Genomic DNA, 17,496 nt, shown 5'->3' with positions numbered 1-17,496 from the left:
TGTGTGTGTGTGTGTGTGTGTGTGTGTGTGTGTGTGTGTGTGTGTGTTAGGGAGTGTTTCATAGGGAGCTGGAGAAACTGTTCAGTGTTTAAGGGCACTGGCTGCTCTTCCAGAGGCCAAGGGTTCAGTTCCTACAAGGCAGCGCTCACCCAGCTGTGACTCTAGTTCCTGGGGATCTGACGCCATCTTCAGGCCTCTGTGGACAGTGTCTGCACATGCTGTGGGGGCAAAACACCCATACATATAAAATAACAAATAAGTCTCAAAAACAGACTAGAGAGCCGCCCCTCTGCACGGATATGCAGCCTGGCAGAGCTGGGTGGGTGAGTCAGACCCTACACTTCACAAGGAAACACATGGTTCTTTCCTGGGAGACAGGCTCTAAGTCCTTTGCCTTTCCTGCCTGCTAACGCTGTCTTGTTCATCTGGGTGCATGGGACTAAGCCACATCTGTGTATGTGAAAAACAGGCTATAGATAGGGACTGTTAAGATGATGCAACGGGTAAAGTGCTTGCCATGCAAGCATGAAGATGTGAGTTCAGATCCCCAGACCCCACATAAAGCGGGATGCTATAGCATTCACCTGTAACCCCAGAGAGAGGTGAGAGGTGAAGACAGAATTCTCGGAAGCTCATGAGCCAGCTACCTCAGTGTACACAGCGGCAAGCAAGCAGAGTCCTTGTCTCAAACAAGGTGGATAACAGCGACCAGCCATGACTGTTCTTTGACCCTCACAGACGCACCTGGTAAATTCCTACCTCTACTTATACACAGAAACATGTTCACACATGCACACACAGAGATCTGTCTATCTATCTGTCTGTCTCTGTCTATCTATCTATCTATCTATCTATCTATCTATCTATCTATCTATCTATTGTTTTATTTATTTGTTTATTTAAAGACAGGTTTTCTCTGGCTCTTCTAAAACTGACTCTTAAGACCATGCTGGTCTCGAACTCACAGAGATCCACCTGCTCTGCCTCTCAAGTGCTAATTAAAATGGGATTAAAGGTGTGTGCCACCAGGCTTGGCTGACACAGAGATATTTAAAGTATAGAGACAGACAGAGGCAAAGAGACCACACAAGGAAATTAAAGTAATGCAGAAAGTAGAGTCCAGGAAGACATCAGGGATCAAGAAAGAGGATGCCAAGAATTGGTCAGATTCTGGGTCTGTTTTGAAAGTAGAGCTGCGAGGGCTGATAGCAGAACAGATATATTATGTTAGAAAAGGAGCCCAAGGTCAAGACTAAAGTTCTGGCTGAGTAAGGAAAGGATGGTGTGAGCACCGGAAAGGACCAAGACTACGGGACTAGGCAGGTAAATGCTAAATCTGAAAGCCCCAGAACAAGGGTCCAGAGATATTAAATTTGGAAGTAGCTGTCAACCTGCAGATAATATTTAAAGCTGTGGGAGAGGATGGGGTTGGTGAGGGAGTGAGTCTAGACAGAAGAGAGAAGAAGCTATGTCCAGACAGTGAGAAGTCAGAGCAAGACATGGCAGAGGAGCCCCCAGTGAGAAGAACACCCTGTCCTAGAAAGCCAAGGAAGGGAACTTTATGGTTGGCTGGGAAGTGATCCACACTGTCAACCCTACTGATAGCTCAAGTAAGATGAACTGTGAAGAGCGGACAGTTGGATTCCACAGCATGGCGCCCACTGGTGCCCTTAACAGAAGCACGGAGAGAACGCACTCATAGAATAGGTTCAGGAGATTGCAGACGAGGAGTGTAGCCAGGATTTTAGAGATGAGACTGAGTCGAAGGGGAACAGAGAGGATGGGCCAGCAGTGGAAGGTGGACACCAAAGCTGAGAGAAGGTGGCGTGCACTCCCCCACCGCCATCGCTCTTTCCTTAATGATAGATGGAAGAAACTCTACCATTGTTAAACTAATGGGATTTCTTCTGGGGGGTGGGGGAGGAAAATACTGATGATCCTGTCAAAACGGTGTTAGAACAGTGCCCCTGAAGTGTCAGGAGGGACATCCTGAGTGGTCTGTCTTCGCCGTAGGTGCAGATAGACAGGCAGAGAGTGTGGTGCAGACACAGGTAGATGGTAAGACAGACCTTCTGAATTTTCTCTATTCTGGTGGCAAAGAGTAAGGGTGATGGGGACTAAACTCAGCATTCCTACAAGGACCCAGCTGGGACATCTAGTCTCCCAAAAGTCTGTCGTCTTCCTGGATATCAAAGCCTTTCTCTCCATGTCTCTGTCCACTCACCTACCTTGGCTATCATGTGTGTGTATTTACATCACCTGTGCTCAGACCCAAGCTCTGAACCACTAGGAATGTCAACTCTTCTTCTGGTCCCCTTTCCTTTGTGTCATCTCTGTCAATTTGTGTTTACGTCAGGCTCTGGGTGTGGGGCAGACTTTCTTGTCCCAGTCAACATTTCCAACCAGAACTTCCAGTTTATGCTTGACAAAGAATCCTATTTTGAAGCCAAGCTAGGGTGGGGCCTCCTCTGGAAACCTTGGGGTTGCCTCCTTCTCCAGCTTTGGTTCTTTAACAAGTACATTGGGACCCATCGTCACCTGCCAAGTATTCTTTTAAAAGAATAACATAACTCTTGTCTATGCCATAAGTACTGTGGATGGGGGCCATCTTGCAAATGGGAATGCTGAGGCACAGAGAAACCACCTCACCTGAACTCAGGCTACCCATGTGTCAGTCTCAAGTTCTGAGCCACTAAGAACATTGAGTCTTCTAGTTCTTTCTTTTTCCAGCTAGGCTGCCAATATATGGGAAGATGATGAGCTGTGAGAAGGTACTTCTGGATTGGGTTCAGTGTATGTGTGAATATCAGCCATGGCTGCTTGTTACCTTATTAATGAAGTGAGGAGGTGGTAGGAACCCAGCCCTTGGTGGGTCCATGACCTCACTTCAACACTGGTAGGCTACTTGAGTCCTGGCCAATCAAAACCTTGAACATCAACATTGACCTGGCAATCACCCTTCAACAAATGCCAGCACCAGCCGCCCCCACTCCTGGCTCCAGCCCCTCCCAAATGAGAAAGCTTTACTGGAAGCATGAGCCTGGGCCACAAGAGGGCACAGGTACCCCGACTTCCCACACAAGCTGTCACCTCATTTCACCTAGCATCCTCCCTCCTGCCATGCCACCTGAACCCTACTCTACCGGAAAGGAATGGGCTCAGCACCCACTGCAAGCCCTACCCCAGGGAGGTGGAGGCAGGCCAGGATGGGGAAGAGCACTGGCCTTTCAGTCACCTCAGCAGGAATGACCCAACCCCCTACCAACATCCACCCCAACACAGATGCTCAACCTATATCTAGCTCCCATCACTGGTGTTCACCCACAGCCATCTCAACATCCTTCCACACTCCATCCTCCTCTCCCACCTACCTCAACCCAACAGGACCCTACCAGCACCCTTATCTCCCTACCGTCTGCAACCAAACCCTACCCCCAAACATAGCCTAGTACCACACCACCCTTCCCCCTCCCAGCCCCACTGTATCTCCAGTGAGCTCATCAGAACCACAAGAATCTTAATCACAATCCCCTTCAGTTCTTGCATTAAACCAAACTTCTCTTTCTAGTGAAGAACTCTGAGGTAATAGGTTCTTCAATGGAAACACAGACAAATTATCTGATTTTGAAACACCTTTGCATCTGTTTTATTGTCTTTGAGATGCTCTTTTTCCCCACATTGAGCAGCACTGGGCTTGAGCATGGAGCCTTCTCCAGCCAGACAGGAACTCTACCACCGAGCTATGGCCTTAGTCCCTCACTGAGGGAATCTAGGCAGAGGCTCCACCACTGACCCATGCCACTAATCCTTTTCATACTTTGCACTGTGAAAAAAAAAGTTTTGCTAAGTTGCACAAGCTGGCCCCTGAACCAGCAATGCCCGCTGGTTTTGAAGTTTCTATCCTCCTGCCTCAGTCTCTCCAGGTTTCTAGGATACAGAACTGTGCTGTAACTCCCCATACTCAATGCTACTTTGTAACTTTAAATTGCAGGCAGCTGATAGCAATGCAAATATTCTTTAAACCCACAAAAAGGAAACTTGCCAGGTGAAATTACCACTACGGACCAATGTGCTGAGCATTGGTTTGTAAATTCATATCAGCATTCCTTATTGTCTATATGCTGTGGGGTTTCTCTCCCTTTTTTCAAGTCCATACTGACCTCAAACTCATCAAATAGTAAAGGATGGCCTTGAACTCCTTGATCCTCTTGCCTCTACTTCCCGGCTGCTGGGCTTACAGCTGTGTGCCCCTACACAGGGATGGCACTCAGGGCTTCCTGCATGCCAGACAAGCACTTTACCACTCGAGCTCCATCCCAGCCCCACAACACCTTATTTCAAAAAAGAAGCTTCTAACACTAGGCTTGATCTCTGCATCCAAAGTTTAACTCCCTTGTTCCCGACTACAGCATTTCCTAATCCTATACCCAACCATACCCCCACCTCCCATCCTGTGAACCTTCACCCCACCAGCCTATCTTAATGATGTCATCTCTACCAGCTCCCTCTTTCCAAACATCACTGGATCCCCATTCTTGGCTTGCTTCCAAATTCTGACCCCACCTCTGTCCTTCTTAATCCCTAATCCTGTCTCAACCACCCCCTGGGATTAACTCATGGGGCCCCACCTAGCCACAGTTCCAGAAGCCACCTACTCATTCCCCAAACGCCATCCCTTCCTCCTTCCTCTTCCTCCACTCCTATCCCATCCTGGCTTGCCCTCCCCTCCCCCCTCCAGCCCTCTCCTTCTCCACCCACCCTCCCATGCACTCCATCAACTCTGCTCCTGAAAGGCTGCCTAGTTCAAACTACTTTCCCAGGCTCAGGCTCGGTTCCACACAAGCCCGGGGGCACTTGATACTCGCTTAAGCCTGGCGCCTATGGAGGTGCTGTGTGCTTTGTGAAGGAGGTGATGGGCGAGCGTATGTGGTCATCTCCTTGAGTTTCAGAAGAAAAAAAAGGCTGGAGGTGAGGCTCCCACTGACTGGGCTGACTGATGTTGAGAGATAAGCTTGGGTTGCCCTGGTGAAGGGACTGGTGCTGAGGGACTGGTTGGGGGTGAGTCTATGGTAAAGGTGGGATTTCAGGACAGCTCAGTGATAGTTATCTGGGAGCTGGGGCAGATGAAGAGTTTGCAGAACGTGAGGGCAGAGGTGAGGAAAAGGGTGAGGTGCAGCATGGCAAGGGGGATGGAGGTGGGAGGAGTTTGAGAAGAAAAGTGGGTTTTCCCCCTTTCTGTGCTCTGATCCTGCCACAGGACGGTTCACAGTGGGTTCAGCTCGGGCTTGGGCGGGGCCAGATCTGGGTCCCAGCTTGTCCCAGAAGCTCCGCCTCCAAAACGAGGGCAGAGCCTAGGCTGGGGGGGTGCCTGTCAACAGCAAGCTGAGCCATTGGGGGTGGAGAGGGGGAGCCAGCACCGGGAAATGGTGCGCTCGCTGGGGGAGGGAGCTCAGGGGTTAAAAGCCATGGGTCGGAGCTGAACTTTCTAGGCAGCTGGCAGCTGAAGTTGGCCCCTCACTCAGGTAGGGTCTCTGGGTGGGAGCAGGGCAGAGGCCTGGGGAAGGGGCGTTGGAGGGTGACAAGAAGGAGGAGAAAGGAGGAGGGATGGGTAGTGGGGAATCTAGGGCAGCTGAATCAGCGTGAGGCACAAGTGGAGACAGCAACCTGCAGAGATGTAGGGAGCCTAAGCATGCAGAGAGACTAGGCGCCAGGGAGGAGACCTCCCAGGGTCCGGGACAGGCCCAGAGAGGGGAGAATGGGGCCAGGGGCGAGGAAGGAGTGATGGGTGAGAGAATGCTATCTGGACCCAGCTCTCAGAGTGCAGGGGAAGAAGGGATTACCTCTCTGGAGCGATAGCAGGCCCTGGAGCTCAGAGGAGTGCATGCCACCCCTCCACCAGCTCCCAGGGCGTCCCACACACATTGGGGATGGAATTATGGGGAGGGTGAGACCCAAAGGTCAGGAAGCTCAGAGTGAATAGAGCCAGAAAGTTCAAAATTACAAAGCACAGAGAACTCAGTCTACCTACGGGCTTGCTTTGCAATACCCACTTCAGCCTCTCGACCCAGGCCCCGCCCACCCTGCCCACCCCCCATCCCGGAGTATCATGTGGCCCCTAGTGGCTGCCATCTCTTGCCTGACCGTGGCCTTGTCCGGAGGTGAGTACTCAGGCACAGGGGTGGAGGCCGGGAGGCCACTCACGCCAATGGTGGGAAGGGTCAAGCCACGGGGAAAAGGCGTGGGACCCGCGCGATCCGCCCCCCCGCCCACTCGGGGGCCAGGGAGGACACCCTGAGAGCCTCCTGCTAGGCCCAGTGTAACCTGATTTCCCAGCTGAGGTCAGCCCACCGACACTAGTGCCTTCACCTCTGACCCCAGAGAAGGCCCCAACCCTCCCCGACTTCTCTCAGGTCTTTGCAGCCCTCCTGCCCTTCACACACACACACACACACACACACACACACACACACACACACACACTCACACACTCAAGGTTCAAATATTAACAAATGCTACTTTGAGCAAAACTGAAGGTCCTTGCTCCTATAGTTGTTTTCTTCTGCAGCACCGACTGACCCGCTTGTTGTGTGACAGAAAGGGCTCTGAAAGCCGTCAAGTTTTATTTGATTCAATATTTTAGTGGCTTTGTTATTTGCTATTTGAGTCAGTGTCTCCTATAGACCCAGCCGGTCTCAAACTTAGTATCTAGGTGAGGATGGCCTTGAATTCCTAATCCTCCTGCCTCTACCTTCCCAGCATTAGGGATGACAAATGTGTGTCACCAGGATCTGTTTATGGGGTGCTGGGGATGGACCCCAGGGCTGTGTGTGTACTCGGTAAACACCAGTTGAGCGACAAGCCCAGCTCCTTTCTCTGCTTTCCCATACACGCTCTCTAGAAACCCCACACATGCATGCACCATTCATTTATTCTTCCAGGGACAAGCAGCAGGCACTGTGTGCCTTCCGCCTGCGGCGTCCACGCGTGTCTGGGGGAGCTGTGCAGACATTATTGAAACAACTATCCAAATAATTAGTTAATAATTAACTGCCACCATGAGGTGAGGAAGAGCCTATCGGGAGCCTGGATATGTAATGGAAGCCTCCAGAGGCCTCCCCAGGGGGAGGTGGCCTTTGTTCTGACTTAAAGGAGGAGGGTCCGCAGCACTTAGCACCCTGAACCAGCCCTCCCCTGGAGATGGGGCGTTGGCTCTGCATTGGTGCCACACCTAGGATTAACGCCCGTGCCCCTCCTGGCGCCTCGCCCTGGGCTGGGAGCCCCACATGCTGTGTCTTGTGGAACCCTCCAGAGCCCGGGGAGGTGGGTGAGCTGCACTTACTTCCAGGACTCAAGGACAGCAGGATCCAGCCCCCAAGACACTGCCACACCTGAGTGTGTGGCACTCCCCCAGATGGTCCGCCCGGCCCGGGCCCTGCTGCAGAGGACTGTCTGTGTAACTTCTGACCTAAGGGGCTTTTGAAATTCAGCTCTTTTGCTTAGTTTTCCTGTTGTTCTTTTTCTGTGTACATTATTTATTTGTGTGTGTGTGTGTGTGTGTGTGTGTGTGTGTGTGTGTGTGTAAGTAAAGTTTAGCTGGACATACAGCTTAGACATAGAGTGTTTTTCTAGCATATCTGAGGTGAGGCCTTAGGGCCGATCCCTAGGACTGCAAATATTAAGCTATATTCTTAGTACACTATAGTCTACTTGGATATTAGATATATGTATATATGTATATATATATATATATGTATATCTATGCATGAAAACAAAACGGTGCTTATTGGACCACCTCAAAATGAAGATACAAGGTCCTTTTTAATGGTCCTTCTTTTCTTCCTTTCCTCCCCACTTTCTTGCAGTACTGAGAATCATTCCCAGGACCCCATGCGAACTAAGGAGATCTGTACCACTGACCTACATTCCCGGCCTTTTTTATTTTTTATTTTGAGATAGTCTCACTAAGTTCCTCAGGCCATCTGTACCTGGGAAGACCTTGAATTTGCAATCTTCCTGTGATGGTCTCCCAAGGAATGGAGTGAACAGGCCTGTGCCATCAAGTTTGGCTTAAATGGCACTTTTTGACTTCTGTAAAATAGTTCCTAAAGATGGTAGAACCTCCAAAGCTCAGGTGCCTCTAAGGATTTGCTCCTTTCTGGTACTAGAGGAAATGATGAAAGTGAGGGTTTCAATCCGACCAGCCTCCTCAAGAGCCTTTGCCACCACTGCACACCCAGAGTTAGACGAGAACTGGACCACAACTCAGTGTCTGAGTCTGCCATTTATCTATTCACTTTTTCATTTTTGAGACAGCGTCTCAGGTAACCCAGGCTGGCCCCAAACTTGCTATGTAGCCAAGGATGACCTTGAACTTTTCAGCCTCCTGTCCCCACCTCTTAGTGTCACCTTTGTCTCATTTTTGCTCCCATCCTTGACTCTTAGAACCGTGTGCTCCATCCCAGCATACGCAGATGCGGAAACGGGCTGGTGGCTGAGGGGCCTCCCTTGTAGCTAATCGTGTAAGGTGCTCAGGCTGGAGGGTCAAAGGCAGCACCTCAATGAATCCCACAGCTTCCTCTTGCATGGTAAACACCCGCAGCCAGCCTTCTGTGTCCACAGCTCCGTATCTGAGCAGTCAACCAACTCTGCAGAGAAAAAAAAAAATCTTGTCAGTACTGAGCTCACATACACTTTCCTCTTGGCATTATTCCCTGAGAATGGGGTGTAGTAGTTGTTTATACAACATTTGGCTTTTATTAGCTATTATAAATCATCAGGGGTGATTTAATGGCATGAAAAGATGTATAGAGGCTGTATGTAAACACTGCAATGCTTTATGTAATGGGTTTGAACATTCCTGGACTGTAATATCTGTAGGCTCTAGAACCAGTTCTCCACAAATACCAAGGGAGGACTGTGCTTTTCCTACTTGACAGCTGTGGAAGGAGAGGCTGCTGATGTGCATGCTAAGAAAGTGGCCTGCTCAGGTCTAGATGCTCCGTCCACCGCCCGCAGCTGTGTCTCCATTGTTGCCTAAGATATGCTTGATTTGAGGACTAAGACTCTGAACAGAGTGGTTCAGAAGACTGCTGTCAATGTGGCTTACAGTGAGGAAGAAGAGAGAGGGAAGAAAGAGGAAAAAGAAGATAGGGGAACAGAGAAAAACAGAAGAGAAACATACAGAGAAAAGGGGAAAAAGAGGAGAGAAGAGAAGGGAGAGGGGGAGGGAGAGAAACAGAGAGGAGAGGAGAGAAGGGAGAGAGGGGGAAGGGAAAGAAGGAAGTGACAAAAAGAGAGAGAGGTGAACAGAGAAGATGGGGTGGGGTGGGGAAATGGAATTAGCAAGCCTGAAGAGATGGATAGCTGTAGCTTTGATGAGCATCCTTACAGAAACATGTTCACTGATGCCTGAGGTCCAGGAGGGAAACCCTTACACTAGGGGCCCAGAAGGCTTTGCTGAAGAAGTTATATATGGACTTAGATCTCACAGGGAAGGAGAACCCTATCATGTGCCTTCTGGATTCTCCATACAACAGCTTAAATGTCCCATCTGCACCACATCCTTATGTCTGGTCATGTGGATAAATGAATATGAAATGTGACTGGCATCCCCAAGGAACTGAGATTTGGATTTAATTGACTTCAAGGCCCACATGACTGGCATAATGAAACACATAGGTATATGATTGGCATAAAGAGGAGGCACTAAGGAGGGAACAGCAGGAACAGAGAGGCTCTAGCATGTTGGGAGAACAGTTGGATGGGCTGAGAACAGAGTACGCCAAGAGGAGAAAGGTGGGGATTTGGGCACAGTGGCTTCCAAGGGACACAGGCTGTGTGTTTGGGGCAGGAGAAGCAGGCAAAGGTCAACATCAGGTGTTTTCCTCGCATTCTCCACCTTACTTTCTGAGACAATCTCTCCAACTGATCCTAGAGCTCACCAACTCGGCTGGGCTGGCTGCCAGCAAACCCAGGGATCTTGCTGTCTTTGCCCCCCCCCCCCCCCCCAGCTCTGAGATTATAGGCACCTGCCATTAGCGTATGTGTGTGGGGGTGAAAATTCAAACTCAGATGCAGCAAGCCCTTTGCCAACTTAGCTCTCTCCTCATCCCTGTTGGATTTACTTTAGGACAAGGCAAGAATGGGAACAATATGACCTGCCATTCCTTGTTTGACAATTCCTTAAACTAAACTAGGAAGGCTGGATGCGGGGGGCGGGGGAGGGAAGCAAAGCATTTAGGCTGCTTTCAGCATTCATGCAGAAATTGGTCGAGGGTAGTGGCAGGGAGTTGGTAAAAATCAGATATTCGGGGGTGGGGCTGGGGCTGGAGAGATGGTCTGATGGGTTGAGAGCACTGGCTGCTCTTGCTGAGGACCCAGGGTTTGGTTCCCAGCTCATACACGGTGCTTCAGAACCATGTGTAACTCCAGCTTTAGGGATCCCGATACTCTCCTCTAACCTCCTCAAGCACCAGGCACGCACGTGGTGTACATATAGACATGCAGCCAAGACACTCAGACTCAGGGAATAAATAATCTTCCACATTTTAAACCGGATGTTTAAACTAACTGGAAAAGCTCCTAGTAAATCTGTGTTGAAAGGATGGACGGATGGTTGGGTGACTAGCGGATGAATGGATACGTGGTGGGGTGTGGGCATGCGGAGGAATGGAGTGTGGTTGGGAGGATGGATAGATGGATGGAGAAATGGGTAGCTGGGTGCCGGCACACATGTATGTGTGTGTGTATGTGCGGAATAGAATGGACCACGAGGGGAGGGGAGAGGTGGAGATTTGGACAAAGAGGCTTCCAAGTGACACAGGACGTGTGTGTGTGTGTGTGTGTGTGTGTGTGTGTGTGTGTGTGTGTAGACCATAGGACAATATTAGGCATCTTCCTCTATTATTCTCCACCTTATTAATATCCGAGTGATGAAGAGATGGAAGTGTGTGCGTGAGAGGATAGAGTGCACGGGTGGATACATAGATGACGAGTAGATGAACATGTGAGTCAGTTGGCTGGCGGATAGGTAGATTAGTGGGTGGTGTAAGGATAGATGGGAAGATTGGTGGCTACATGGATGGAGGGGTGGATAAATAGATGGGTATATGGGCAGATGTATGTATGAATGAACGGATGGGAAGATGGGTGGGTAGATGGATGGACATTGGATGGATGAATGGGTGGGCATGATGGTGGATAGGTAAATGGGTGGGTGGGTAGATGAATGAGCGGATATTTATGTGTGTGTGTGTGTATACATACACAAACATTTAAATATACGTGGATGAGTGACTTGTGGACAGATGGACGGGTTGATAGCTAGAATAGGTGAGTGGATGGATGGATAGAGGGATTGATGGGTGGATGAATGAATGAACAAGTGAATGAATGTTGCCTAGGTAGATACATAAGTCAATTCTTTCACCTCAAGAAAATGTAGATAGAGAGAAAGTGAACCTCTGCTTACTACTTTGCAACCCAATCATTCCCTAAGCCTTCCTCTCAGTGCCCACTGGACAGTCCAGCGCTTCTATAGTACAGATAAAATATCTGCCTGTCTCGCCCCCACTGTATGGAACATGGCAACTTAGAGGCCAGCAAAGGAATCCTTAGTTTTGGGGACCAAATAATCTGACCCTCTCCCCAAGTCCAGAACTAAAATGCTGACCTTTTCTTCTTCCTTAGCCAAAATTCTCTAACGGTTTCTTCTCTTTGACAGGGATCTCCCGGGACTATCCCAAGATTCTCAATGGGACCAACGGGACCAACGGTTTTCTCCCAGGTGGCTATACCTGCCTGCCCCACTCTCAGCCTTGGCAGGCAGCTCTGTTGGTCCATGGACGACTTCTCTGTGGAGGCGTTCTGGTTCACCCCAAATGGATACTCACGGCGGCCCACTGCAGAAAAGAGTATGTGGCTTGAGTTTGGGATGGGAAAGAGGCTGGGGCTGGGGTGGGATTAGGTGGGCTCGTCTTCTGCCTTTTACCCACCACTTCCTGCACCCACAGAGGGTACACCGTTCATCTGGGCAAGCATGCCCTGGGGCGTGCGGAGAATGGCGAGCAGGCAATGGAGGTGGTCCGCTCCATCCCCCATCCTCAATACCAGGTCTCCCCCACCCACCTGAACCACGACCATGATATCATGCTTCTGGAGCTGAAGTCCCCGGTCCAGCTCAGCAGCCACATCCGGCCTCTGCCACTCTCCCCAGATGACTGCCTGCCCACCGGCACCTGCTGTCGAGTTTCCGGCTGGGGCACCACCACCAGCCCCCAGGGTGAGTGCCTAATCTGGCTGCTAGAGTCCTCACATATGGCTGAGGAAACAGGCAGCAATAAGCAGAAGAGGTCAGAGGGGCATTCTTTTATTACCTTTGTGTTGGTTTTGTATGTGTGCTTGAGGGAAGGTACATGTGCCAAGTGTTGAAGAAAGGTCAGAAAACAAATTTCAGGGTTCCTGTCCTTTCCTCCCACCATTTGGGTTCTGGGAATCAAACTCGGGTCCTCAGGCTTGGCTGCAAGCACCATGACCCACTGAGCCACCCTGCCAGTCCTATAAAAATAAGCATACATAAATGAAGGGATATATCTTTTTAATATTAATGTATACAAATATATGAATATATAAACTATATGGTGGTATGTATGTGGTGTGGGGGGGCGGGGGCCTAAGACAAGGTCTTACTATGTAGCCCTGACTGTCCTGGAACTCACAAAGATCCATCTGCTTCTGCATTCCAAGTACTGGGACTGTGTGTGTATAAATATATATGATGATGATTTCTTTTATTTTAAATTCTATGCATGGGCTTGTGTATGTGAGTGCAGGTACCATCAGAGGCCAGAAGAGGGCACCAGATTCCCTGGAACTGGAGTCACAGGCCGTTGTGAGCTGCCTAATATGTGTGCTGAGAATCAAACTCTGGTCCCCTGGAAGGGCAGCGAGTGCTCTTAATTGTTGAGCCATCTCTCCTGACTCAGAATAAAAGAATAGATAGTAAGCTGGGCCTGGTGGCACAAATCTATAATGCCAGTCACCTGGGAAACAGAGTCAGTAGGATCATAAGTTCAGGGGCAGCCTGAGCTACAGAGAAGAAGTCAGTCTGAGCTACACAGAAAAATCTGTCTCAAAATTTCTATTTTTTTAAAAAATATTTTTTTAAAATAAAATAGGGCTGGCTAGAGGGCTCAGTTGCTACCAAGCCTGGTAACTTGGTTCAGTCCCCAGGACCAAGATGGTGGAAGGACAGACCTGACTCTCAGAACTTGTCCCCTGACCTCCTCACACCTATTTGGTATACATACACATGCACACAAAATGTTTTTAAAAAGTAAAATAAAATTAAAAAGGCTGGAAATGTAATATAACAGTAGAGAATGGGCCGTGACTATCTGAAGCCTTAGCTTCAATTCTTAGCACCAAAAAAAAAAGGTACAGGACAATGTTACAATGTTTATTATGTAATATCAACACATTATTATACACTTACTTAATACATATTTATACATTTATAATTTACGTATTTGTAACATGTAATGCATTAATACGTGTATCTTATGAGGGTGGATGAACTATTAAAACGTGTATTATTTAGGTGTTTTGCACATACGCCTAACATATAGCACAAAGTATATCAGCGGACTCGCCACAGCGAGCCCTTGCTCTCTCCTGTCTCCTTTCTGTATCATTCTCCCCTCATACTTCTTTCCCCATCACTGATTTTCCTGTTCTCTCACCTCTTCCCACCATTCCTTGCACCCTCCCCAGCTCTAGTTCTCTCTCCCCTTTCCACTTCACACACACACACAGACATTGAGCATGTGGAGTCTCAAGGTTGATATTGGGAATCGTCCTTGATCATTCTTCCATTTTATTTGTTGAAACAGGGCCTCTCCATCAAGCCCAGAGCTCACTGTCATGGCTGGACTTGCAAGCCAGCTTGCTTTGGGGGGTCCCCTGTCTCTTATGAGGCTGGAATTATAAGAATCCCACCATGTCCACTCCCAGCACTTACATAAGTGTTAGGGATTTGAACTTGGGACCTCACACTTGCATGGAAAGTATTTTAACTACTGAGGTACCTCCCAAACACCCCGGCTTCCGGACTCTTATCTCTTCAGGTCTCCCCATTTCTTTCTCCGCCTGCCCCAGCCCTCCCACCCACTCCTCCTTTTTCCCTCATCTCTCCCCCATGTCTGTCCTTATGCTTGTCTCTTTACTACTGTCTGCCTTGTCCTTTCCTTCATCTTACTCACCCCATCTCAATTTCCTGCCCACTCTGACTCTTTAACATCCAGGACAAGCCTCCTCAGATGGTCTCTCTCCTTCCCAGTGAACTACCCCAAAACCCTGCAGTGTGCCAACATTGAACTGCGCTCAGACGAGGAGTGCCGGCAGGTGTACCCCGGGAAGATCACTGCCAACATGCTCTGTGCTGGTACCAAAGAAGGTGGAAAGGACTCCTGTGAAGTGAGTCATGGAGAGTTTGGGGGCAATGCAGTCCATCTCCCTGACACTGCATCTCCCTGACTCTCCATCTCTTTGACTCCATCTCCCTGGCTCTCCATCTCCCTGACTCTCCATCTCCCTCATTCCCCATCTCCCTGATTCTCTATCCCTCTGCCTCTCCATCCCTCTGATTCTCCATTTCCCAGACTCTCCATCCCTCTGATTCTCCTCCTCTATGATTCTTCATCCCTCTGACTCTCCTCCTCTCTGATTCTCCATCTCTATGATTATCTGTCTCCCTATCTTAGTTAGGGTTTCTATTGCTGTGAAGAGACACCATGACCACAGCAACTCTTGTAAAGGAAAACATTTAATTGAGGCTGGATTACAGTTTCAGAGGTTCAGTCCATTATCATCATGGTGGAAAGCATGATAGTATGCAGGCAGACATGGTGCTGGAAAAGGAGCTCAGGGTTCTACATTTAGATTGGTAGGCATCAAGGAGAGACAACCACTTAACCTTGATCTCTGTGACCTCAAAGCCCACTCTCCCAGTGACACATTTTCTCCAACAAGGCCACACCTATTTCAACAAGGCCACATCTCCCAATAGTGCCACTCCCTATGGGCCTATGGAGGCCATTTTTAGTCAAAACATCACATTTCCCTCCATGGTCCCCACAGGCTTGTAGCCGTATCAAAATGCAAAATGCATTTAGTCTAATTTCAAAAGTCTCCATAGTCTATGACAGTCTCAAGCATCTTTAAAAGTCCAAAGTTTAAAGTCTCTTCTGAGACTCATGCAATCTCTTAACTGTAATCCCCTGTAAAATCAAAATGAAGAAGTAGATCATGTATTTCCAACATATAACAACACAGGATATACATTACAATTATAAAAGGGAGGATAATAAGGGGATACTGGACCAAAGCAAGACCAAAAACCCGCTGGGCAAAAACCAAACTCTGACTCTCCATATCTGGTATCAAAATGCTCTTCAGAACTCCAGCTCCTTTCAGCTTTGCTGACTGCAACACACTTTTTTTCCCCCTTGGGCTGGTTTTACTCCTTGCCAGGTACCCCACAGCTCTGGCATCTCCAACATCTTGGGGTCTCCAAGGCAATCTAGGCCTTACTTTCACAGCTTCACACAATGGCCTCTCTAGGCCCCCATGCTGGGACACCCCTGCCACATGCCTGGTCTCAGCAGCTTTTCTTAGTGGAGGAGGGAGATTTTTAACCCCTTTCTTCTATCCTTGACTCTAAAGCCAGAAGCAGAATGGTCAAGGCTGCCAAGATCTGCTGCTTGCTGGGGCTGGAACATGGCCCCGTGTTCAATTACATCTTCACCAGCTTTCTGTTTTCAATGATTTCCTTCACTGCCTAAGGTTTAGATGTCCTGGAACTCACTCTATAGACTCTGGAATGCTGAGATTAAAGGTACACTGCTATACCCAGCCCTAAGCTTTTTTAAAATTCCCTTTTGCAAGTGGGAAGGAAGTTTAGTGGGTGGGATCTTGCACTGAGGTCACTACTCCCTTTATTCTCTTTAACATCAGGCTTTTCTCTGTTGTGTTTATCTACCTGAATACAGGACTTAGCTTCACTCAACTTCCTGGTGCCCCTTTTCCCTTCAGTGTACACTTTGTAACTTTTCTTTGCTCAGTTTGCTACTTTTCATTATAGGTATGCATAACCATGGACACTAATAGCCGCAGGAAACAGTCTATCCTAGGCTGTTTTAAAAATCTCCTCTACAAATGCAATTAATCCAAAACTCTCTACTTTAGCCTCACGCAGGTTTTTTTGGACAATGGCAGAAAGCAACCACATTCTTCATCAAAATATCACAATAGTCTCTAGGTCACATATTGAGAATTTTCTCCTCTGAAACCTCTCGAGCCAGGCCCCCACAGTTCAAATCACCCTCAGCACCACTCTTCCTACTAGGATGGCCCACTAAGTCCCTTCTGAAGTTTCCAGCCACTTCTCTAATTTTAAGTTCCAAAGTACACATTCCTCCAAAGAAAAATATGGTCTGGTCTATCACATCAATACCCCACTCCTGGTACCGACCGCTATGATTTAAATATTAGATGCTGTGTAACAGGTGTGGTACAAAGAGGTTTACTGAGCCATGAGGACAGAGAGAGAAAGAGACAGAGAGACAGTGGGAGAGTGTAAGAGAAGAGAGAAGGGGGAATGAGTAGGGTGCTTCGGGAGAGAAAGCCAGAGAGAGAGCTCACAGCTGCTTTCATCTGCTCGTGCCAGCACACCTCCATGGCGGCTGCAGGTGCTGGCATCAGAGGTTGCTAGGCAACCGAAAGGCAGGCTGCTTATATGCTAACACCAACTTCTGTCTTAGTTACGGCTTCTATTGCTGTGAAGAGACACCATGACCATAGCAACCCTTATAAAGGAAAATATTTAATTGGGGCTGGCTTCCAGTTCAGAAGCGTAGTGCATTGTCACCATGGTGGGAAACATGGCAGTCTGCAGGCACACATGATGCTGGAGGAGGAGCTGAGAATTCTACATCTTGATCCATAGGTAGGAGAAGGAGATTGCCATACTAGGTCTAGAATAAGCATATAAAACCTCAAAGCCTGCCTCCACAGTGACTTGCTTCCTCCAACAATGACACGCTTCCTAATAGTACCACTCCCTATGGGCCTATGGGCCTATTTTTATTCAAATCACCATACTCTCCATCTCTGTGACTCTCCTCTCTAGCCATCCTACTGATGCTCTATCTCCCTGACTCTCCACATCTATCTTTCTTCATCTCCCCATCTCCACCTTCTGTTCAGCCTTATCAACAGCCCTTCTCTCTCTCTCTCCAACCCAGGGTGACTCCGGGGGCCCACTGGTTTGCAATGGCAAACTCTACGGCATCATTTCATGGGGGGATTTTCCATGCGGACAGCCCAACCGACCTGGCGTTTATACACGAGTCTCAAAATACCGGCGTTGGATCTGGACGATCATCAGAAACACTCCGGAGCAGAGACGGACTGAGGGCATACAATAAAACTGGGTTCACT

At 48.7% G+C, this 17,496-nt stretch overlaps 1 protein-coding gene across 1 annotated transcript; it reads left to right on the top strand.

Annotated features, from left to right (window-relative positions):
• Nucleotides 1-6,106: 6,106 nt before the first annotated feature.
• Klk13 (kallikrein related peptidase 13) lies at nt 6,107-17,483 on the top strand. The gene is made up of 5 exons (XM_055613533.1): nt 6,107-6,158; nt 11,723-11,912; nt 12,012-12,280; nt 14,336-14,472; nt 17,301-17,483. Exons 1-5 carry the CDS (start codon nt 6,107-6,109, stop codon nt 17,481-17,483), a joined length of 831 nt encoding a protein of 276 aa, XP_055469508.1.
• Nucleotides 17,484-17,496: the final 13 nt, after the last annotated feature.

Source organism: Psammomys obesus, unplaced genomic scaffold, assembly GCF_907164565.1.
Source record: "Psammomys obesus unplaced genomic scaffold, mPsaObe1.curated_primary_1811, whole genome shotgun sequence".
NCBI classification, from domain to species: Eukaryota; Metazoa; Chordata; class Mammalia; order Rodentia; family Muridae; genus Psammomys; species Psammomys obesus.
This window is presented reverse-complemented; position numbering and strand designations above follow the sequence as displayed.

Coding starts and splice junctions, on each gene's coding strand:
- Klk13 (XM_055613533.1), top strand. CDS start 6,107: ATGTGGCCCCTAGTGGCTGCCATCTCTTGCCTGACCGTGGCCTTGTCC. Junction 6,159..11,722: donor GACCGTGGCCTTGTCCGGAG/GTGAGTACTCAG, acceptor TCTCTTTGACAG/GGATCTCCCGGGACTATCCC. Junction 12,281..14,335: donor CACCACCACCAGCCCCCAGG/GTGAGTGCCTAA, acceptor TCTCCTTCCCAG/TGAACTACCCCAAAACCCTG.